This window comes from Melospiza georgiana, chromosome 20, assembly GCF_028018845.1.
Source record: "Melospiza georgiana isolate bMelGeo1 chromosome 20, bMelGeo1.pri, whole genome shotgun sequence".
In the NCBI taxonomy this organism is placed as follows: domain Eukaryota; kingdom Metazoa; phylum Chordata; class Aves; order Passeriformes; family Passerellidae; genus Melospiza; species Melospiza georgiana.
Window position 1 is genome coordinate 1,657,469 of NC_080449.1, and position 22,549 is coordinate 1,680,017.

At 57.7% G+C, this 22,549-nt stretch overlaps 1 protein-coding gene across 3 annotated transcripts in view; it reads right to left on the reverse strand.

The window, feature by feature from the left end:
- ABCA2 (ATP binding cassette subfamily A member 2) overlaps window positions 1-22,549 on the reverse strand; it is a 34,370-nt gene that overhangs the window by 3,605 nt on the left and 8,216 nt on the right. The window contains exons 3-45 of one of the 3 annotated variants that reach the window (XM_058037899.1): window positions 20,810-20,921; window positions 20,222-20,388; window positions 19,892-20,019; window positions 19,619-19,723; window positions 18,965-19,150; window positions 18,665-18,883; window positions 17,718-18,052; window positions 17,319-17,478; window positions 16,979-17,107; window positions 16,531-16,698; window positions 15,701-15,797; window positions 15,177-15,350; window positions 14,994-15,096; window positions 14,330-14,444; window positions 13,790-13,980; window positions 13,408-13,558; window positions 12,905-13,109; window positions 12,284-12,448; window positions 11,796-11,976; window positions 11,315-11,527; window positions 10,803-10,999; window positions 10,540-10,722; window positions 9,940-10,118; window positions 9,731-9,851; window positions 8,706-8,993; window positions 7,448-7,666; window positions 7,193-7,295; window positions 6,527-6,852; window positions 5,858-6,071; window positions 5,574-5,679; window positions 5,171-5,282; window positions 4,689-4,749; window positions 4,259-4,433; window positions 4,058-4,173; window positions 3,460-3,607; window positions 3,133-3,256; window positions 2,184-2,316; window positions 1,905-2,022; window positions 1,607-1,785; window positions 1,161-1,302; window positions 688-822; window positions 407-510; window positions 46-138 (exon numbers count right to left, since the gene is read on the reverse strand). In XM_058037899.1, coding sequence (XP_057893882.1) covers window positions 46-138; window positions 407-510; window positions 688-822; window positions 1,161-1,302; window positions 1,607-1,785; window positions 1,905-2,022; window positions 2,184-2,316; window positions 3,133-3,256; window positions 3,460-3,607; window positions 4,058-4,173; window positions 4,259-4,433; window positions 4,689-4,749; window positions 5,171-5,282; window positions 5,574-5,679; window positions 5,858-6,071; window positions 6,527-6,852; window positions 7,193-7,295; window positions 7,448-7,666; window positions 8,706-8,993; window positions 9,731-9,851; window positions 9,940-10,118; window positions 10,540-10,722; window positions 10,803-10,999; window positions 11,315-11,527; window positions 11,796-11,976; window positions 12,284-12,448; window positions 12,905-13,109; window positions 13,408-13,558; window positions 13,790-13,980; window positions 14,330-14,444; window positions 14,994-15,096; window positions 15,177-15,350; window positions 15,701-15,797; window positions 16,531-16,698; window positions 16,979-17,107; window positions 17,319-17,478; window positions 17,718-18,052; window positions 18,665-18,883; window positions 18,965-19,150; window positions 19,619-19,723; window positions 19,892-20,019; window positions 20,222-20,388; window positions 20,810-20,921 — 6,880 coding nt within the window. Of the gene's footprint in view, window positions 1-45; window positions 139-406; window positions 511-687; window positions 823-1,160; window positions 1,303-1,606; window positions 1,786-1,904; window positions 2,023-2,183; window positions 2,317-3,132; window positions 3,257-3,459; window positions 3,608-4,057; window positions 4,174-4,258; window positions 4,434-4,688; window positions 4,750-5,170; window positions 5,283-5,573; window positions 5,680-5,857; window positions 6,072-6,526; window positions 6,853-7,192; window positions 7,296-7,447; window positions 7,667-8,705; window positions 8,994-9,730; window positions 9,852-9,939; window positions 10,119-10,539; window positions 10,723-10,802; window positions 11,000-11,314; window positions 11,528-11,795; window positions 11,980-12,283; window positions 12,449-12,904; window positions 13,110-13,407; window positions 13,559-13,789; window positions 13,981-14,329; window positions 14,445-14,993; window positions 15,097-15,176; window positions 15,351-15,700; window positions 15,798-16,530; window positions 16,699-16,978; window positions 17,108-17,318; window positions 17,479-17,717; window positions 18,053-18,664; window positions 18,884-18,964; window positions 19,151-19,618; window positions 19,724-19,891; window positions 20,020-20,221; window positions 20,389-20,809; window positions 20,922-22,549 lie in introns of all 3 variants that reach the window. The other 2 variants (XM_058037901.1, XM_058037898.1) reach the window with 2 other exon arrangements.

The window sequence follows — 22,549 nt, forward strand, 5'->3', positions numbered from 1 at the left end:
TGCTGGGCCCCATGCAGGCATTCTGAGCTCTTGCCAGGCTCTTACCTGTTCTTCAGGTGCTGAATGCTGCCAAGACACTTGAGCCGCCCGTTCACCATGATGGCCAGGCGGGTGCAGAGGGCCTCGCACTCCTCCATGCTGGGGTGACAAGGGAGGGTTCAGAGGAGGGCATTGGAGAACAGTGCCAGGGCTGTGGTGGGGGTAGGTGGAGAGCTGGGCCTCCCAGGCCATCACCCAAGTGCAATGGCCCCACCACCAGGGATGAGAGAAGGCAACAGAGGGTGTGTCCCAGGCTCCCCTTGCTCCTCATGCCAGGGACTGGGGAGCCAAATGCTGGGGAGCCCTCTCCCTCCCACACAGCACCTCAGGTGCTTGGAGGCATCATGAGCACAAAACCCCTCTGGACCTGTGAGACGTGAGCACCACGGAGCGACCCGTTTTGATGACATCCAGGATGAGGTTCCAGAGGAAGCGCCGTGCCTTGGGGTCCATCCCTGTGGTTGGTTCATCCTGGGGGATAGACAGCACCCTCAGACATGCGAGCCTTGGGACGGACCCTGCCACTCCCTTCCTGTCCTGAGTCCAGCTCAGGCCACCATCCCACACTCCAGGAGATGCATGGTGTGTGGTGAAGAAGGGGGTTGGGCACCTCCCACCTGGAGTAATTTTTCTACCCTCAGAGCGCACCAAGAAGATGAAGGCTGGGTATCCAATGAGCGCAATGGCTGTGGATAGCTTCCTCTTGTTGCCCCCACTGTAGGTGCTGGCAGGCTTGTCTGCATACTTGGTCAACTCCAGCTTCTTCAGTGCCCACTTGACCACCTGCAAGGCATGGGGGACTGCTGTCATCCTGCCAAGGCCACAGGGCTGGCAGAACAGGCAGGGGTGGGGCTCCCTGGCACATCAGCTGCTGAGGGGACTACTAGCCAAGTGCCAATCAGGGAAGGCCCACGGCAGCCCCTGGCACAGCCATGAGCACTGGTGGGGACCTGCAAGCTCATGTGCCTGGCCCTGGCAGCCCACGTGGGCACACTGCTAGGGTGGCACTGCCACGAGAGCAGCAGCACTGGCTCAGGCTGCCACTGCTGTCCAGTGAGATGCCATCCCTGTGGCACAGCACCAGCCCTCGGATGCTGCCAACTGCTTGCCCAGAGCCCTACCCGCTCCTCATCCTTCCAGGGGATGCCACGCAGGCGGGTGTAGAGCTCCAGGTGCTCCTGGGCTGTCAGCTCATCAAAGAGCGCGTCGAACTGGGGGCAGTAGCCCAAGCTCTGCTGGACCTGCAGGAGCTCCTTCAGGATGCTGTGGGAGAGGAATGAGCGTTTGTGGGAAGAAAGAATTCTTCTTGTGAGGACTGCTGCTGAGCCCCCTTTCATATGCCTTTACACTGGAGCATCTTCCCCCAAGTAAAACCCCACTGGGCAGCCTCAGCACAGGGCCACTGTCTCTTGACCCACATCCCAGGCAGATGATCACCCAGGAGGACACAAAGTTGCCGAGTCCCACTGGGACACACAAGCTCACTCATGCTGCTTTACCCTGGAAGCTTTCCAAGCAGACCCCATCCCATCCCCAGGAAAGCAGGCAGCCCCCAGGCCCACCTTACCTGTGTCCGTTAATGAAGGCCTCTCCACCTGTGGTGCTCTCATCCCCTGTCAGCATCTTGAATGTTGTGGTCTTGCCTGCACCGTTGACACCCAGCAACCCAAAGCACTCCCCGGGGCGCACACCCACACACAGCCGGTCCACAGCCAGGATGCGCCCAATTTTGCGGGACTTGTACACCTGGCAGGGAAGGGGATGGGGACTCAGCACACCAGAAGCCATCTGGACCCACTGCCCCACCCACATCCCTGGGCTGGGCTGGTCCCTGGAATCTCCTTGCAGCCTGATGCAGCCCCCACCTTCGTGAGGTTCTCGATCTTTAGCATGTCATTGTCGGCGTCACCACGCAGGACCCGGTGCCTCTCATTGGCCACATCAATGTCATCCTCAATGGGTTTGGTGGAGACGGGCAGGCGCCTGTGGGAGGGAGCAGAGGCAGGGGGGAATGTGGGACCAGGAGCTGCACCCCTGACAGGACCAGGCAGCTCCCACTCAACACTGCCAGAAAGGCAGCCTGAAGCTCAAGGGTCCCAACGGCAAATCTTTACCCCAACATCCCTGCCCTGTGCCACACTCACTGGGGCTTCCGGAAGAAATTGTACTGGCACATGATGGTGATGAAGAAGCCAACAAAGCCTTCAATTGTCATGGCAACAAGCCCCCGTGTCACGATGTCCCATTCGAAGGGTGATTTCATTTTATCAAACTGCCCTGAATAGGAGGAAGAGCATAGAGCAGCTGGGGACACCTTCCCATGGAGACAGCTTGGTTGTCCCTCCTGAGTTGACCTATGACAATGACACCGCTCCCATGCTCACCCACCACAGCTGCCTGGGCTGATCATAACACAATGCCCTCTCAGAGCATGGGTGCTGTGGAAATCGTCTGGCAAGTTTTCAACCTCATTGGGATGAATCAACCCAGCTGAGAGCGGAATCAGAGGGATTTGTCAAACCCTGACCCAAAACTGTCCCTCACAATGTCAGCAGCACCCGGATTATGTACAGAAGCTGCTCAAAATCAGAGAGCAGGGGAGCTTCTGAGGCCAGGATGAAGCTGTAAGTGGCAAAAGGCTTATGTTGGTTGGGCAGTGCAGACCCAAGGAAACCCTGTCTATAAGGAGAATCCCTGCAGCCTCCATCCCTCCTGTCACAGCACAGACCCACCATGGCCCACCACAGCTACACTATGCTGCCAATGAGATCCACCACAGCCTTGCCATGGCCCACCACAGGCAGTGTGCAGCAGCAGCAGAACCACACACCTCTGTCAGGGCTCACACCGTCTTCTCCCCATGGGGCTATTTGGGATGGCCCAAGGAACCACTTTCAGAAATGCTGGCACCATGCCACAGCTGAGCCTCAGCTGTGTCTTCTTCTGTGCCCCATCTAATCCACCCCCTTGGCTTTTTGCTCCAGGTTGCTCTGGGCCTTGGGACACCCCCATGGGGCAGGCAGAGGGGATGTGCCGGCATCAGGGTCCCCTCCAGCTCCACATGCCCTGGCACAAGGGAAGGAGAGGCCATACCAATCTTTGCATAGTACTCATTGATGTATTCATTGTAGGCCATCTCCATCAGGCCATGGCCCAGGTTGTAGTTAGGGAACACGAGGAAGCAGCTCTTCAGGTAGCTGTTCACCAACTTCAGGTCCTGTGGGGACAGCAGAGAGAACACAACCATCCACCAACCCCAAGTGAGTGGTAGGAGCAGGATCCCCAAGATCCAGCCCAGTCAGGTCTCATGGCTGATCCTGCTGGAAACAGAAACCTCCTGAGGTCCCTCCTGGCCTGAGCTGCCTCACAGACAGAATGGCAGCATCTCCCTTCCTGGAGGCAGAGCTGTGAATGCCGTACCTTGTCGTGCTCAAAGAGCTGCAGCAGAAACGTGGCGACAGTGGCTGTGATGCCAATGAAGAGATTGATGACGATGAGGAAGACGTAAGCAGAGCTGGGCACCTCAAACCAGAAGGAGGCTGGGTACATGATAGGGGTGATGGACCAGCTGGGGAGGTGAGAAGAAGCAGCACACGTCAGTATGGCAGCAGAGGGGCCCCCAGCCTTGGCACTGCCCATCTCCATCCTGCTGTTCCCAGGCTCTCCCATGCCAGCCCTCACAGCCACTGCACTCCAACCAGCTATGGGGCTGCAGAATATCACAGAATGGTTTGGATTGGAAAGGACCTTCCAAGGACATCTAATCCAGTCCCTAGCCATGGGCAGGGACACCTTCCACTAGTGCTCCAAGCTGTCCAACCTGGCCTTGGACATTTCCATGAATGGGGCAGCCATAGCTTCTCTGGGCAATCTGTGCCAAGGCCTCACTGATCCCATCATGAAAAATTTCTTCTTAATATCTGGTCTAAATGGCTATCTTTTAGTTTAAAACCACCACCCCATAAGACTCTGGAGGCATCCCTGGTGCCTCCTGAGTACCGCCCTCTGAGCAACATACCCATAGAGCAGGAAGAGGGACAGGACAGCAGGGAAGTTGGTGGGAGAGGTATATGCTGGGAGGTCAAACACGAACAGGATGATGATGCAGCACGTGGCTGGCACCAGGTAGTTTAGCTGGAGAAGACAGAAACATCTGTGACTGCCCACTCCCTGACACAGCCCCGGAGGCCAGGCCAGTGGGGCCACGTGTCCCACTTACCATGTCCCACATGTAGTTGGCCAACCAGTAGATGACAGGGTCACAGCCACTCACAAACTGCAGGTGTTTGGCCTTGGTGGCCTTTTCGGCCACCAGGAATACCACAAAGCTGGCTGGGACGAAGGACATGGCCACAATGATGAAGATGGCAATCACCACATCTGTGCCTTGCAGGCTGGATGGGGAGCAAGGAGAATATGGAATCCATCACCCTCAGTTGCCTGGGAAGGGCCACCCACCCTGGTGTGGGACAGTCACTGTGCACAGATCAGGGCATGGAACATGGACTCCCACATCACAGCCACCCTGTCTCTCCCCACCATGCAGCCTGTGAAGCAGAAGCCTCCATCTTCCCATGCAACCACCAGTAAAAAGCCCCCTACCTCCCATGGGACAGCCACCCTCCCTCAGACCCTCTCCTTGGACCTACAGGTAATCCAGGGACAGGCTGGCACTCGTTTTGTTCATGGGGTGATTTGTGACTGTGATGCCTGCAACGACCAAGAAGAAACATGGAAGCATGAAAACTGGCTTGGGACACAGAGCCCTGTCCCACATCTGCCTGGTTCTGGCTCTGAGCAGGATGGGCTTCCACCCTGAAGCTCAAGAGGAGCTGGGCTCTCTGAAGCAACTCAGCACCTCAGTGCCAAGCCCTTCTCTCACTGGAGAGCACCCCTAGACATGTCACAAGTCCAGGCACTTCCAGGCAGCACTTTGGGACAGTCCAGCCCAGGCCTGGCAAAGAGCTCGTCCCAGCTCTCATATCTCAGAGCTGAGGTGTGTGAGCCCCTGTTCCAGCTGGACACTAGCCTGCTTGGCCCAAGGTGGACACTGCACTTTGGAGCCTGGTTGGACTATACCCTAATGCTGTTCCTGACATGCTCCTGCTCTCAAGCACCCGCAGATCCTCACCATAGGCAGCAGGGTTGCCCTTGCTCTTGGGCAGGTTGGCTCTCAGGATGGCATTGTTGAGGGCATTGAGGTAAGTGGGCATGCTGTGGTAGCCCTTGTTGTTGTAGAAGACCTGGAGGAGGAGAGAGGAACAGTGGGACATGGCAAGAGAGCTGGGCCCAAACATGTACTGGGAGAGAAGGATACAATGGTATGGACAGCCACGCACAGGGCAGGCATCCTGTGCTCAAGGCTGTAGGGAGAACAGGCCATTGCTGTGCTGGGCCAGAGCTGCTGACCATTCCCCTGTGGCTGGAGCCTCCTGAAGCACTTGGGGAGATGCAGAAGAGCAGCCCCAGGGGTTCCTGCTGCCCCCTTTCCTCCCCACCTATCTGCCCTGCCCTGAGGTGCAGTGCTGTCCCACCTGGGCCGTTCTCCGCACGGCAATCTTGCGCACTGTGGCCGGAGCCCTGGCTCCGAAGGAGGCCGGGATGGATTTCTGGACGTTTCCAAATGTGAGTGCCCCATACCTGTGGGACAAGGCACTGCTAAGGAAGCTGCAACTGGCTGCCCCCCACCTCCAGGGGTGGAACCATGCTTGAGCATCTTGCTGAATCCAGCCAGCACCCTGGGGCAGGTGTCCCCAGACCCCTGGTTCTCATCCCTGCTCTGTGGTGCAGGACAGACCCTCCCGGCCTCCCCTCTTGCCTGTGCAGCCGGAAGCGGTCCGAGGTGTAGAGAAGATACTCAGAGACGTTGCGCCCTGTGATGTCTGTCAGGATGTCTCCTGTCACCACCTTCATCTGTGGGGGATGGCCCCCCACGCCACTAGGGCAGGAGAAGCCAGTCCCCTGCATGGAGCAGGTGCACTTGATGGGCTCATGGATGATGTGGGGCAGGGCAGGGGCTGAGGTCACGGTCCCTGAGGAGCAGAAGGGGAGGCTCACAGCCAGGCTCCTGCCTGCCCCAGCTGCTGGGGACAGCATGAGGGTGGGGTGGTTGGGCAGGCAGGGTCCTGGTGACCAAGAGATGAATGTACAAAAAGCTTTGGGGGGACGGAGATTCAGAGATGGGCCATGAGACAGGCGTGGAGAAAGAAAGGGCTGGGGACCACATCCAGCAAAGCTGACGCAAGGCTGGCCAAGGGGCTTTGTGACAGCGTCACCATCCAAGGGGCTCTACTGGCATGGCTGGGGCTCAATGGGGACAGCGTTCCAGGGTCAAAGCCACATTTTCTGCCCAACACAGCTCTGCTGCGTGGCCAGGCCAGACTAACAGGTACTCCCAGAGGTCCCTGGAGCCACTTCTGTGAGGAGAGGCATTGTCTCCCTGCTGGAGACAAATCCCAGACACAAGAGCACCCAGCATAGGTAATACCTTTAAGAGTGGAGAAAGTTGTGGAGTTCCAGGCATGGAGCAGGTCCTCATCCACTGACATGGGGTAGTCAGAGGGAGCCGGGGATGGAGGTGGTGGCACAAAGTTGGAAAGTGGAAGGCCCTGGGTGAAGGAGTCGATGCACATGGCATCGAAGTACTTGGCTGCCAGCATTTTGGACTCATTGCTATTGAGGTTGAGGGTCTGCATGGGTTGGTCCAGCGTGTTGTTAAAGGGTGTCTTGAGCACGCAGGTGGCCCCCACACCAGAAGGAAGATGGAAAGTGTTCACCAGCTGCTGAGGGCTGGCATCAGGAGACAGCCTAATGCTGCAGAAGCAAGGAGTAGGAAACAGATCTCAGCACCACGGCTATCTTCTTCTGGAACCTCCCTGAGGCCTTGGCACTGATCATGGGCACACACAGCCTATGCCTGGCATGACCGAGCTGCTAATCACAGTGTCAGGGCTCACACATCTCCTAGAGACACACTGTCCAGGACAGAGATTGTTTTCTATCAGGGGACATGGCACCAGCCAGACTCTGCTCCAGGCCTGAGCCAGCCCTGGCACTAGGCCTTCTGTGGGCTGCCCTCCCCACTTGCCCCCCTTACAGTCCCATGGAGGGGCCTTGGGCACAGGGTGCTGGTCACCAGCAGTGCAGCTCTCACCGGTACTCACGCCGCTCCTCATTGGCGTAAGGAATGAAGTTACCCTTGGGCTGAGTGTAGTTGTGGTATTGGGATGGCGAGAGGATGAGGGGTGGCAGGTCACCTGTGGGGACAAGGACAGGAACTTGCTCGTACCCACAGCAGCACTGCACACAGGGAGACTGTCCTGGCCTTGTCCTCCTGCAGCCAGTGGCCACACTGGAAGAGGCAGAACAGGTCGCCAAGCATGCAGGTAGGTAGGTGGCTTGCACGCACCTATTTCGGGCACAGAGAGCGCCACAGTCATGGCCACGCAGACGAAAAAGGCAGGCAGCAGGATCTGCGAGAAGAGGGCCTTGGTGTTGCGCTTGGCGCAGTGGAAGCGTTTGACGATCAGCCCATGGAACTGGCGCAGCTTCAGCCACGAGCCTTCCAGCTTGAAGCTTCCCCGACCTGCCAGGTCACGATCCTCTGCTTCCACCTCTGCTTCTTGCTCTGGGACGGAGGGGGACATCAGCCCTCTGGCACAGTTACTCCCACACCTGCCTGAGCTCCCAGGAAGCTGAGCCAGATATCCAGCCCAGCTCAACCACCCCAAGGGTAAGAGCAGCACCCAACCCCAAGTCTGCCACCAAGCCACAGCAGCAGTGCAGTCAGGAGCATGGTATCTGGCTGGCAGGTTCCTCTTGGCCCCAAAAGGAAAATTTAGACAATAGTTTAAAAAAAAAAACAACCTAATTTGGTGCTTTTTTCTAGGACTCCTCCATTTTCCCATCAGCTCTGCCAGCTGGTGGGGGGTCAGCACACACAGGAACAAGGGACAAGACACAGGTGGGAGTCCCAATGAGACAGTGGGAGCTCTGTCACAGCACTATCTCACCTCTGCCTCCCACACCCCTGGTGGAAGGAAGAGGTGGCACATCCCTAAATTAGTCACATGAGTTGTGAGATAACCCAGAACAGGATCTCTGACTACAGCAATAACTTCAAGGCACCTGATTGCACCCTCTCTATACAGCAATCCCACCATCCATGCGGGGAGAGCCTTGCAGCTGGGGCAGGGTATGACTGGTGAAGCCATCACCTGGAAGGTGATTCTGTGCCCAAGGACCAAGAGGAGAAACCCAACTGGTGACAGGTGGGAAGAGGCCATGTTAGTGGGGCAAGTCTGCAAGGTGGCACTGGAGACCCACAGGAGGCAGAGGCAGAGCCAACACTGGCTGCGCTCACTGGCTTCACGCCTTGGCATAAGACCGTCATGGCACACCCTACCAGCATGAGGTGCAAACTCATGGAAAGAGCCTGTTCCCAGCCCTCCCACCCAGGCTGTGGCTCTCTGGTTGCTGTGTTGCTGGATGCCCCATCAGCCCCCTCCCCATGGGCTCTCGTCCCAGCAGTCACAGCCACCCATCTCAGTCACAACCAGATACCCTGAGGGACCGGGTCAGCTTTGCCCACCCGGGGCGAACCCTCCACATCCCAGCTAAGAGCCACCCCCGGCCCCTGCCACTGGCCAGGCACCAGCAGCACCAACCTTGCAGACTGATGTTATCGGGGTCCTGCCGGTTATCGAACAGGGGCACGTAATCCCCAAAGAATTCAGAATAAGCCCCACCTTCATCGCCACGCACGGAGCCCACCGAGGACGCTGAGCGCAGGGATGCTTGCGACTGCGCCAGCTTGGAGCAGGTCACCAGGTTGCTGAGCTCCACCTCGGGTTTCTCTGGCATGGCTGCTTCAGCCAGGGACTCCCCATTGGCTTCAGATTTTGGGCCCAGCTCAGAGGCAGGTGGTTGCAGGGCATCCTTGGAGTCCTTCATGTCTGGAAGAAAAAATGTGGGTTGCCACCAGCAGGCTACTCTACGCTGCAGCACACACAGACTGGGGATGGATTGTACCACAGAATCACAGATTGGTTTGGGTTGGAAGGGACCCCATCTCATTCCAGCCCCTTGCCAAGTGCAGGGAGACCTTTTACTAGACCAAGTTGCTCCAAGCCCCATCCAACCTGGCCTTGAACACTTCCAGGGATGGTGCACCCATAGCTCCTCTGCATGACCTGTGCCAGGGCCTCACCACCCTCACAGGAGGGGAGAATTTCCTTCTAACATCTAATCTAAACTTCTCTGTTCGTTTAAAACCATGCCCCCCTTCTTTTAACACTATCTGTCCATTTAAAATCCCTCTCTCCGATTTTTTCAAGCCTCCTTTAGGCACTAGAAGGTGCCATAAGCTCTCCCTGGAGCCTTCTCTTCTCCTGGTCACCACCTGCAGCTCTTCCAGCCTGGCTCCATGGCAGAGGTGTGCCAGCCCTCAGAGCATCTCCAGTCTCCATGTTGTCCTCTGGAGACCTGTGCTGAGGACACCAGAGCTAGCCACTAGTCCAGGTGAGAGTAAAGCCAGAGTGGAGCAGAGGCTGGCTGCCTTTGGCCAAGATAGGCTCTGCTGGAAATCTCTCCTCCACCTGGGATAGGAGATTCCTGCAGCCACCAAGCCCAGCAAGATCACAGAGCCCCTCAATAGCCCCGCAGTACCTTGTGCCCCCCCAAACACCCGTACCCACGTCACTGTTCTCCAGAGACTGATCCTCCTCAGACACCTTCAGGAAGACTTCCTCCAGCGTGGTGTCCATCAACCCAAAACTGGTGAGGTCTAGCTCTTCCAGGCTCTGCTCCAAGTGCTGTGGGAGCAAAGTGCTGTGTGAGGAGGGCAGATGTCCACAGTGCCACAGCCCCGTGCCTGCCGACTCTGCCAGCCCCTGCAGGTACCTGGAAGAGCCTCTCAAAACAGCCCTTCTTGACAGCCTCACTGGGCAGGATGTAGGAGAGCTCTGTGTTGGTGTCTGAGATGAGGAGGCAGGAAGCCACATACTTCTTGATGAACTGGGAGACACGAGGCTCAGAGCAGGGGCTGACAGAGGAGTGGCTCAGGGGGCTGTGGCCTGTCTCTGAAGCAGAGAGACAGTACCCATCAGTCAGCTCACACCTGGCCTCCCTCCAAGACCTCCCACATCTCCCCTACTCCTCAGTGCCATAGGACCTTCCCTGTCACCCTGACTGGCCTGGGGACGGTCTTCTGCAATGTGGCCCACACTGGACATCTCAACGCACAGGGCAACCCACAGGCTCAAGAGAACCAGCACCTGGAGAAAAATGCCACTGCTGTGTAAGGTCTGGCCAAGGACTCAGTTGGGAAAAACTAAGGCTGAGCAATGGAGCCTCCTACACCCCTGCCCCATCCCTTCTGCCCTCCATGTGGCCTAAGGAGACTCAGGATGGGAGCACTTGGGTGTTGACCTCTCCTTTCCTGGGCTGAAGAAGGCGGGTGCCATCTACTCCTTTAACAAAGGGTCCCACTGCTCCCCAGACCTGTGCCATTCCTGGTGTCCGACTGCTTCTTCACCACTGTCAACTTGTAGCCATCACCATAGGTGCTCTTGAGGAACAATGGAGAACCACAGCACTTGAGCTTGCCATGGGAGATGATGGCAATGCGGTCCCCCAGCAGGTCAGCCTCATCCATGTGGTGTGTGGAGAGCAATATGGTCCTCCCTGACGGCAGCACAAAGCCTCAGCACAGGGGCCATGGCTGCCACAGAGGAGCATGCTAGGCTCTGCCCAGCTCTGCTCACCTGGCTTGTACTTGAGGATGAGGTCCCAGATGGCCCTTCGGGCATATGGGTCCACACCAGCTGTGGGCTCATCCAAGATAACAGCTCGCGACCCACCCACAAAGGCAATGGCCACTGACAGCTTCCTCTTCATGCCACCTGAGAGAGTCTGCACCTGGCAGTGCCGTTTATTGGAAAGTTCCAGGTCCTCAATCATCCTGGGGAGAGGGCAGAAGCACCAGGAATGCTGTGGGGGCTGTGCTGGTGCCCAGTGCCTGTGGGGGGTATGTAATGGCTCTTCCCCACATGGTATCTGCAGCCTTCAGCTGCTGGGACTGCCCAGCTGCAGTCAGGCTATGGGAATCTTCTGCTCACTTCCACAGCCTGACACCCCAAGGGTGGGAAAACAGCTGGTGGAGCTGCTCCATGGGAAACCACTGCCACCAGATTGCCCCCCATAGCACAGCCAGCAGGAAGGAGACTCACTCATGCCAAAGGCATGGAGGAAGACAAAGGAGCTGGAGAGTGCCTACTTGTCCATCTCCTTGCGGATCTCCTCCTCTGCCATGCTCTTGAGCTGCGAGTAGAACCAGAGATGCTCCTCCACCGTCAGCCTGTCAAAGAGCACGTTATGCTGGGGACACATGCCCAAGTTCTTCCGGATCTTGTCCATCTCCGTACGGATATCATGGCCATAGATGGTAGCAGAGCCCGATGTTGGAGGGAACAAGCCAGTGAGGATGGACCTGGATGGATGGAGAAAGGCAACAGTGTGAGGGAGCTCATACTGGCCCCAGTCTGGCCCCAGTCCCAACACCTCTGGGAGCACCTGCTGGGCCCCAGGCAGAGCATTATCAGCACAGCGCCACGAGTCTAGTCCTGTCCCATGTTTGTGCCAGCCCCACACCCACACTGCTGCCCTCTGGGCATGGTACCAGCAGCCACAGGCCCCTGCCTCACACCCTGCAGCTGGCCAGAGGAACATGGACTCTCTCTGCCTGGACAGGCACTCACATGGTGGTGGTCTTGCCTGCACCATTGTGCCCCAGGAAGGACACAACCTGGTTCTCGTAGAGGTTGAGGCTCAGCTTGTTTAGCGCCAGCTTCTTGTCTGTCTTGTAGACTTTGGTGAGCTTGTCAATGCAGACGACCAAGGGGAGGTGGGTTGGCTCCTCCTCGATGCCCCTTGTCTCCTCTGCTGTGACAGTAGGATGGTGAGGAGCCAGGGGAGGGCAGGGAAACCAGGCCTTGAGTGGAGTTCCCCAGGAATGAATCAACCCTCCTCCATCCCATGGTAGCTATGCTGGCCTGTGGTCCCTTCCCCTCTGCTTCTTGCCAATTTTCCCCCTCCCACACCACAGTGGCAGCTCCCAGAGAGGCCACAGTGTTTGGTCCAGTATCCTGCCCTGACAAGAGCACAGGGGTCCATGGCCAAGGCAAGACCCTGCGGCAGAGTCAGGGTCCCCCTTGTGCCACCCACTGCCACCCGCAGCTGCCCTCACCCAGCCTCCGGCTCTCCATGGCACAGGCCTGATCCTCCTCCATGATGCTGAGGCGGGTGTTGCGTGACCATGGCCAGGTCCACTCCCAGGTCTCCACGCGCCCATTGCCCAGCCAGTAAGACTTCTGGAAAGGGAAGTACCAGGGCCGTGGCAGGCCGAACATGCCTGCAACCACAGCCCCAGGGAGTCAGGGCCAACCCTACACCCAGGCCCATGCAGAAGCTGCTGAGGACTGGGTCAGAGCTTGGCATGGGCAAGGGCTTGGGAGTTTTCCCAGGTCAGGTCACCACTGCAGGGTGGGGGCTGTGAACACTCCAGCTGACTGGGCTCAGGGTAGCTCTGTGGGCTGTGCCGGGAAACAAATTCCCTTGGGATTCAGGTTGGGTTGGCTCATGCTTCAGCTTTACAACGAAAAAATCAAGGAGCAACTGAGATGCTTCCACAAGGGCCGGGATAAGGGAGATTGGTATCTCAGCTGCGGACATCTGGCTTTGCTACAGCCAGCCCCTGAATTGAGATACCTGGCTGACACCAGCAGATAAGAACATGTGGGAGGTGTCCCCCAGCAAAGAGGCTCCTGCAAGGTCTGGGGGGCCCTCATGCCCCTCTGCCCACACGTACCCGGGTGCACAGCCTCGATGTACCACGTGAGCACCCCATACACCATGGCATCCACGACCAGCATCATCATGGACAGCAGGAGGTTGAAGTCATCTCCTTCCACAGGTGACTGGCTGAAGGTGTGCCATTGGATACCCACGCCAGCCACCTCATACAGTGCAAAGTACTTGGAGCCCAACCCAAAGGCGGTGGTGGACATGAGAGACTGTGAAGAGGTAGAGGGAAGGGAATGGGAGGTCAGCAGGAACCGCAAGCCAACTCCAGAAGAATAGGTTTGGGTGAATTCCTACCTAGTGCTGCCCCACCCAACCCCATGGAAATGCTCCTGGACCTGAGAGGCACCAAACCTTCTGGAGATACCTCCAAAGCCCCACAAGGAGTTGGTTCATACAGGCAATGGCTTGCCCAGGGCTTGGTGACAGTTTGGTGGCTTTGTACTGGACACGAGGTACCTGAGGCAAACCTGGGACCAAGTGTGTCCCCAGCTGCTGCAGCCAACTCACCGCAATGCACTTCTCAAAGGCTGTGATCTTGTCATGGGCTACCTCCTCCCGGATGGCCACATACATGTAGGGCACGTAGCTGAGGAAGTAGATGATGCCACCACAGGCAGAGGCCAGCTTGGCCTTGGAGTAGAGCACCGACACCAGAAAGCTGCGGGAAGGACAGCATTTCCTTGGATCCCACCCCACCAGGACTTTCCCCACACCATCTAGTTTTGGTGGTGTTGAGGCAATAAACTGGCTCCCCGAATCAGTGGCTTGGAGGGACTTGTGCCCCTCCACTGGCCCTTGCCCACACAGCTTCCAGCACCCTCGCTCCATGGCACAAGAATGTGGCACTGCCCATGCCCCTTTACTGCCCAGCACAGAGCAGGCAGCTCACCAGAACATGATGGTGGCCACAGCATAGATGGCAAGGAAGAGCCATATGATGAGGACGTCGCTATGCATCAGGACCTTGCCGTACTTGAGAATGGCAGTGAGTGCTGTGACCGAGATGGAGAGCTGGACAAAGCCAGTGATGAACCAAGCCACCCAGTGCACCGCATTGTTCAGGCCCATCATCTTCATCACCTGTGAGGCCAAAACTACTCAGCAGGACTGTCCCCAACCCTGTGAACCCCTGCTTCTATTCTCGCTGGGCTGGGAAGGCAAGGGGTAGCACCAAGGGAGCTGCTGGGAGTGGGCAGGACACAGCACCCTCTATTGGGGTACCAAGGAGCTCAGTTCCCTCCAGGGCTGGCCAGGGATCATCTCATGCTGGGGACACTCAGAAGGACCAGCTCTGCCCAGGGATTTTGGATCTGCACTTGCTCTAGTTCATGTAACCCAGAAATACAAGGAAGGTGACCAGGGACACAGCACAGAATGTAGGGCGCAGATATGCCCACTCCTCCCCAAGAATCCCTTCCACCATCCCTACCTCTTTCAGGCGATGCTCCTTCTCTGTCACGATGTGCTGGATCATCATGGCCACTGAGTAGACCCAGGAGATCACCATGCAGAGAGGCATCATGTGCTCAATGACAAAGAGAAAGCTGATGGGGTAGAAGAAGAGAGGGGAGAACTGGATGATGGCACTGCCACAGAGACCTGCAGAGACCCTGGGGCAAGGGGCCTTGGAGGGGCTCTCCCACTGCTTCGGGACAACTAGTCTCTAACCCTGCTCCTCCTTAGTGCCCTAAGAAAGAACTTCTCCAGTGAGTCCACAGGACAATCCAGTGTCATGGCCGGCAGCCTTTGCAGGCAAGTAGTAGCCACAGGCTCCACCCAGGGCCGTAGCTACCCTGGTGTGGATGGGGCTCTCTCCAACCTCCTGCCCAGGAGTGTTGGTGGCTCTGGGACTTCTACAGGTGCTGCCTCCAGACCACTGTAATCCATAATCGCCAACAGATCCATGTGCCATTTCTTTACTTTCCCGTGCCTTCCTGAGCCTGGTAGTCCAAGGAATTGGACTTAACTGGTTGCCCATCACTCCCAGGATCACCAATCTCATTCTGGCCCCCAAACTTGTTCTCTTTTCCCAGCTAAAGTATCTTGGCCTGCAAAGTGGAAGGAGGAAGGTCCTGCAGGTGAGTGTTACTCACTCATCCCGGGTATAACATGGGTACGGGAACATCTGTACATAGTTGCCAGGCTCCACCACATCGTGGCCAACAAATGTGTTGATAAGGGCACGCTCCATCATGTCTGTGGAAGAGAAGGAGAGGCCAGGCTGAGCGCAGAAAGGCCAGGGCCATGGGCAGCTGTGGCAGAGCACTGACACTTACCCTGGATCCAGACAAAGCCATAGAGGAAGTAGAAGCGGCCGCCAGTGTTGGGGCCAGGCCGCCAGTACGCCCGCCGGATCTCGTTGGTCTTCTCTGTGAAGCTGGAATTCTGCCGGATCTTGTACATGACATGGGGAGGCAACGAGCCATCCCTGTTGGTCTGGAAAATGACACCTGTGGGCAGCAGAAGAAGCAGGGAGTCCACAGGGGCCAGCCACATCAGCCAGCCCACGGCAACAGGCAGGGATGGGGAGGGTACCGCGAGCGTTGCCATGGATGAGACGGGTGGCATGGCTGGGGATGTGGACATCCATGGGATACAAAGGCACACAGACAGCAGGCCGTGTCAGTAGGAGAGCCAGGACAGCAGCCTGGGGCAGAGGATGGGCACTATATTGGCACCACCTCATCCACCCAACATGTGCACCAAGGGACCCACATCCTGAAGCCAGTGGCTTCAGGGCACAGCTGGAGAAGGGCAAAGCTTCAGGGACCCTGAGAACAGCTGGTTCCCAGGGACATACTGGCAAAGACCGTGACATTGTCCTGATAGGCCTGGTTCAGCGTGTAGTTGACAATGCTCTCCTCATCTGGGAAGCCTTTGAAGATGTCCACGCTGACCTAGTCAGAGGAGAATCGTAGAATCACTAAGACTGGAAAAGCCCTCCAAGATCATTGAGTCCATTAACCCAAACACTATCAAGCCCAGCACTAAACCACGCCCCCAAGTGTCAAATTCATACATTTTCTGAACACAGGGGTAGTACCGCCGCTCTGGTCAGACTGTCCCAGTGCTAACCACTCTTTCAGTGAAGAAATTTTCTGTAAAATCCAACCTAAACCTGCCCTGCTACAAATGTTAGGCTGTTTCCTGTTGTCCTGTCACATGGGAGAAAAGACCAGTCCCCACTCGGCTGCAACACCCTTCTAGGTAATTGCAGAGACTTAGAAGATCCCTCCTGAGCTTCCCGTTCTCCAGGCTGAGCTCCCTGAGCTCTCGGTCCCGCCTCATCAGACTTGTGCTCCAAAACGTTCCCTGGTTCCACTGCCCTTCTCTGGACATGCTCCAGCAGGCTAGTGAGATCCCAAGGCCCTGGATATGTCTAGCATACAGAGCCTGCAGACAGTACAGCATGCACCACCCAAAGCCAACCCCAGTCCCTGAAATCAACAGTGTGTGAGCACCTCCACCCTAGACATCTACCCCAAAGCTCTGGACACTGCAGGAACCACCACCTTCCCTAGAGCTCCTGTCCCATGCTCTTAAAAAGGTCTCAGCGGATCTGACCCTCTTCAGCCCAACAGAGGCTGGCTGTTGGTGGTTCAACCTTCCCACAGATGTGCTCCACCTCACCTTGGCCATGAAGCGGACCCAGCCACAGGCAGCATTGTCAATGGTATCCAGCTGCTGGAGCAGGATGCTGGCATTGGGCAGGGAGAAGTTGCCATTGAGAAAGTTGTGAAGAACATCACTGTCAGAGACATTCAGAATCTCTGGGTGCTTGTGGAGGTCAGCAGTCAACTGAGACAGAGAGGAAGACATGGGAGGGAGAAGTTGGGGTATGCCTTGCCTCTCAGGTCACTGTCCACCCCCACAGACACAGGCAGGACCCAAAGCTCCTCCTGGGGATGAGGAACAGCGTGCACACTGTGCAGGAATCCAGATTAGTCTCCACAAGAGAAGGTGGATACTAGGGAGTACCCCATGAGGAAGTTACACGGTCTCTGGGGAGTGGACAACCCCTTCTCCACTGCCAGGGCAGTAAATCCCAGGCAGGCTCATCCTCACCCCACTATCCTACCTGCTGGAGCCAGTGGATGCGCCTCTGCAGCCTGCCCTCCTCCAGGTAGGCTCGGATCTCAGGGGAGATGTTCAGCCATGCCTTGGCGTAGTGGGTGACATTGCCCACAAAGGCGAAGGTCTCGTTGGCCTGGGGGCCAGGCAGAAAGTCATACAGTGGGCAGAGGCAGGGGCTTCCCACTCTCTGGGATGACTAGCAGTCATGGAGATACCTGCCCACCTCCCACAGCCTGTGGGAGCTCCCTGTGTCTGGCAGTCAACCTCTTCCCTGCCACACAGCCCATCTGCAGAGCAGGATGGTGGGAAAAGAAGGACAGGGGTCCCAACCTATGCATCCTCACCTTCAGGATGACCTTGTCAACTTCGGTGCCCACAGGTGCATACAGGATTTTGGGGTTGCTGGTCATCAGATGCACAAGGAGGCCCAAGTTTCGCTGCTCCTTGCTGGTGAAGCCCAGCGAGCTCATGTTGCCCTGCTTCAATGCCTCAGGCTCGATGGTCCTGCAAAGGGAGCTCAGGCTTTCTACTCTGCTTCAGGCTCAGCACCCCTTGCTGCAGGCAGCACCCACCCCTGCCTGTGACAGGCCTTCAAACTGACTCCAGTCCCTGCGTGGGGCTGCCCAACACAGAGAGCATCCTTGACTGCAGGACAAGGCTGCAGTACAGCACTCATCCTGCCTGCTCAGCAAGGGGTGACAGCACAGCAAGGAGAACCTGGAGCCATCCCCCAGTGCTCCTACCGGTTGTTGCCGCAAAGGATGGGCTGCAGCCCTGCCCAGAGCTGCACAAATGCTGAGAACTGCCCCTGGGGGTTGTCAATGCCAGATGGGCTCTCCCCGGCGCCCTCTTCCTCCTCTGCCGTGGCATTGCCAGCCGTGGCATTGGTGGTGGCCCAGCTGGTGCTGTTGGCCATGGGTGGCACGGCCTTGCTGGCACAGGCTCCTCTGGGCAGCAGCTTAGCCAGTGCTGAGAGGATGTTCATGTCTTGGAGAACCTTCTCCATCTCCACCAAGTCCTCGAGGAGGGCACGGAGCCGATGCTGAGTGGCTGTGCTGTTCACTTCCTCCAGCTTCAGCTGTGAGTATGCGTGGACAAGGAGTTACTCATTGCTAGGACAACAGGGTCTTCCTGCCTTTAGGAAGGGACCAATGAGGACCTCAAGGAGTAGCAACTCCACTTTCTTGGTTAAAGGGTTGGAGCTGTGCCAAGGTTAGGGCCCTGGACTCATTGCTGTGCATCTGTGCCTATGGTGGCAAATGCCGGCAGGGACTTGCGTGAGGACACGAGATACAACTCAAGACAGGAAGGGTGGTCCTCTGTTCCTACAAAGGACACATCGAGCTTGGGTGGGACAAGGAGTGGGACCTCAAAGTCAGGCTTGAGCTGTGCCAGCAAGGGCTTTGCTGGTCCTGGGGAGAGAAGCTGGCTTCCTAAGGACACCTAGGAAGATGCTGGGGACACCCAGTCCCATCCAATAGGCAGTGTCCAAGCAAGTGCTAGAGGGGAAATCACCTGGGATCTTACTATGGAGCCAGGTGGGAGGGGGGTACTCATGTCAGAGAAGGGGATGACCAAGGGAAGCCAGGCCATTGAACTGTTCCCAATCCCAATACAGCACCAGCTGAGTTTGAAAATCCTTCCAAGTTTCATCCCTGCCACCAGCCTACCCCACCTGCCCAGCACTCACCCTGTTAACTATCTTGGGGGTGTCCAGCTGCTTCTGGAGCTCGGAGGCCAGCTGGGCAAAGCGCTCCTGGCGGATGGTTCGGCTGCCATTGCAGGCCAGTGCCCGGTATGCTGCCAGCAGGGGCTGCTGCCTGGGAGACACGCGCAGGAGGCGGTGCAGGCCCCCTGGGTACTGCTCACACGTCAGCTGCTCCAGCACTGGCCCGGTGAAGAGGACATTCTACAGGGCAGGAAGTTGTAGGGACAGGGCTGCAGTGCCTGCTCTGGCAGAGCAGCCCAGATTGTCCCATGAGGTGCTCACCTCCATCTCGGTGACCAAGGCCTGGGGGCTATCAGAGATAGCAGGTGCCACAGCAGTGCTGGTGAGGCCCAGAGCCTGGGAGAGCATGTGGAGCAGTGCTGGACGGTGTGGGGCTGCCACTGGGTCCCGCAGCACCCTGTGAACCAGCCCTTCCTGCAGGCTCCTCCAGCCACTGGGGAGACTCTTCTGCAAGATGAAGAATGGGGATGGCTGGTGGGATGGGGGCTCCCCCCAGGTCCCCCTCCTTGTGTGTCCCTGAGCATACATGAACAGCCTCACAGCATCCATGGTCTCCACAGGGCGGGGAAGAAAAAGGATGGGCAGATGCAGGGAGCAGAGTTTCCATGCATGCCAGACGCAAGGGGGGAACAATTTCCCCTGCCCCCTCCACAGCCACCACCCAGGCAGCGCCAACCCCCACTGCAATGGTAAACCCAGGCATAGGTACTGGTGTCTCTCATAAAACTGGGGGAGCTGGTGGCAGCACCAGGATGGACCCTGGCCATCCCTGCTGCTGCTCTGCCCCCTGAAAATATTCTGTCATGGCCCATCTACTGGGACAGACACCCCCAGATCACCTGGGGTGGGATATGCAGGGGACAAGAGGATGGGCTTTACTCTACCATGTCCCCTGCATACAGCACCGCTCCTCACCTCCAGCTGTGTCATCTTCTTGCTGGGGCCAAACCCATCCCACAGGTCTCGCTCATGGGTCTCATCAGGTACCAAAGGAAAGGAATCAAAAAACTGCCGGTACACCTGCACAAAGATGAGAGCACAACTGCCAGGTGTGCCAAAAGTGGAGCACCAGTGCTGCACCTCCTTGCCCAGCAAGGCCCTGGCATGGGGTGGCAGGGTAGGACAAATCCAAGCTGGGTGCCATTCACAGGGTAGCACAGACCCCTGCAAAGCCCGGAGGTCACCCACCTCCTGCAGGTTAATGCTGGAGCCCAGGAGCAGCTCAGCTGTGCTGTTGGGGAGGGACAGGTTCTGCATCAGGAAGCGCCGCAGCTCACCCTGGTCTTTGGCTGCCCATGCCAGTGTGAAGTTGGACCCTACCAAGGAACAAGGTGGGAGGTCAGAGCAGCCCACCAGCATGAGGGACACAGCATGGCACCAGAGCTGGCCCTGCCCAATGCAGCGACATGGGACAGTGGCAGGGCACTGCCACACACCATCACTTTGCTGGGTGCTGGGCCAGCTGGTGCTATCTGTCCCTGCCAAAGAGTTAGTGGGGGCAGGCAGAGCACAACCCACCTGCTTGGCTGCTGAAGTGGGTCTCCATGGAGCTGGGCTCAGGGCTGCTGAGGGCCTCCAGGTGCCGGCGCAGCGACTCCAGCTCCTCCTCCAGTCCTGGATGCTGCGGGTCGAAGAGGCTGCTTTGCTCTACTGCCTCGCTGAGGTGTTCCAGAATCTGTGTCACCCTGTGAGAGCCCAGCACCGCCCTGGCTTCAGGGACAGAGGGATGGGGACACCTTCCCCAGAGCTCTGGGGGAAAGAGCCCCTCAGGTGCAGGGGACAGCAGCGCTGTCTGAAACAGGGCACCACTGCCTTGCCTGCGCACCGAATCCAGTGTGCCAGGGTTCAGAGGAGAGCCCCAGCACCTCATGGTGTCTCCAAGAGCCACCTCTGTCCTCCTCCCAGCACTGAACACCTGGGAGCCCACAGCAGAACAGACTGAGGTGTCCTCTGCACCAAGGACATAATGCTCTGCACCCAAGCAGTTTTGGGAGATGCTAGCTTCTGCCTCAGGCCCAGGGTGGCAATGTCAGCGTGGAACGGGGTGGGCTCTGTGTGGGAGCATGAGGGGTGGGAGAGGAAGTGCTTGGTGAGGGCAAGACTCACGTGGAGTTGGAGTACTGCAGGAAGCCAAACTCATCACGCTGGCCGTCAGGGCACAGGGACTGCATGACCGGCAGGATCCCGGCTGACGTGAGCGGGGCCGCCGTGTAGAAAGCTGGAGCCAGTAAGAGGGCAGAAGAGGCCAAGGAAAGCGCGGGCAGCAGGGAGGAGAGGCAAAGAGGCAGGGAGGGGGAAGGGGCCACCAGAGAAACAGACATTCCATTCAGAAAAGCACACGCTGGGGTCTGTGAGCCCACAGGAGGCTGGCGGCCACAGTCAGAAGTCAGCAACTTTCCCATCAGGGTTGTCCTGGCTGGTGACTCTGTGGGGCTGCAGGCAGCTCCAGCCCTCTTGCCCCCACCCACTCTTCCCTGGGTGATGGCTCCCTTGTGCCCCATGACAATGCCAATTGCTGCCACTTGCCCCCAAGATGGCCACCAACCTCCTCCAGGCCCCCGGTCACCCCTGTTAGTAGCCTCAGAGGCAGTGGTGGATCTCCAGAGGAAAAGAAGGACAAATACAACAGGGAAAATAGATTTGTCATCTGCAGTTCCCAGAGCCCCCAGCCTGCCCCTCAACCCAGCTGCCCCAATGTGCAGCAGCTGGAGGTAGGTGGAAATGGAGACACGGAGTGCGGAGATGAGAGAAACAAGAAACAGCAAAGGGCTGGCAAACCCCCCCCCACACACACACCCCCTCCAATGGCACTGAGCCATCATCCCTGCTGGGACCCTCCCATGTCCTTCCCCAGGGCAGGGCAAGCCCAGAATGCCACTGCCCGATGGGGACCACAGGTTGTCATCGGGCAGTGCCAGGCAGGGACCCTGCTTTCGCCACCCTGCCAAAGACCCTGTGGTTAGAGATAGGTCAATGCTGTTAACAAGGCCACAATCTGTGGGCACTGGTGAAGATGAGCTTCTGGCAGAAACAAGGAACAGGTGCAGCACAGGATAGGCCAGCAGCCTCTTGGGGTGGTGGAACCCACACTGGTGGCCATGCCACGGTTTGGTGACGAAGTCAGTGCGTGGCATCTTGCTGGCCTTGAGGCCCTAGTGCCACATTCCAGCTTCTCCCAGCCGTGAGAGGCCAAGACAGAGACCTGGTGGCGGTGCCAGGGTGGGAGCCAGCCCCAACCCCTTGGTGATTGGGCAAGACTGGGTGACTACAGGCAACCACATGGGTGACAGAACCAAGCAGACTTTGCTCCAGGAAGCAGGCAGTAAGAAGGAGTAAGACAAGCTTCCACCTGGCTGGAGAGCCCTATGCAGCCCAGGAGGCCGGAGACATGGCCACCAGTGACCCCAGCACCTGGGAACCCAGCACCATCAACCAAGGGGGTACACCATCATGACTGGTCAAGTCCCTGGGGAGGAGCAGGCAGGGGCCATACTATGCTGCCTGAGCTCATCTTCACCAGCTGTGGAGGAAGGCAAGGGGTTTACAGAGGCATAGATTAGGCCAGAGTGAGTTGATCTAAACCAAGCTCTTCCTCCCCAGACTATGAGGCCAGCACTGGTAAGGGAATGGGAGGAGGCGCCCACCCATCCCACCAACTTACAGACTGGCGCATGCAGTTGAGGCATGAAGGGCAGGCGGGCAGGGGAAATGGTGGGAAAGAAAAAGAAAACATGAGCAAAAAAGAACGAAAAAACAAATGAAAAACCACACAACACAGAGTGTATGTCAGCACCAAGGCGGGAACCCCGGCAGCACCTGCCGCAGCTGGACGGCACCGGCGGCTGG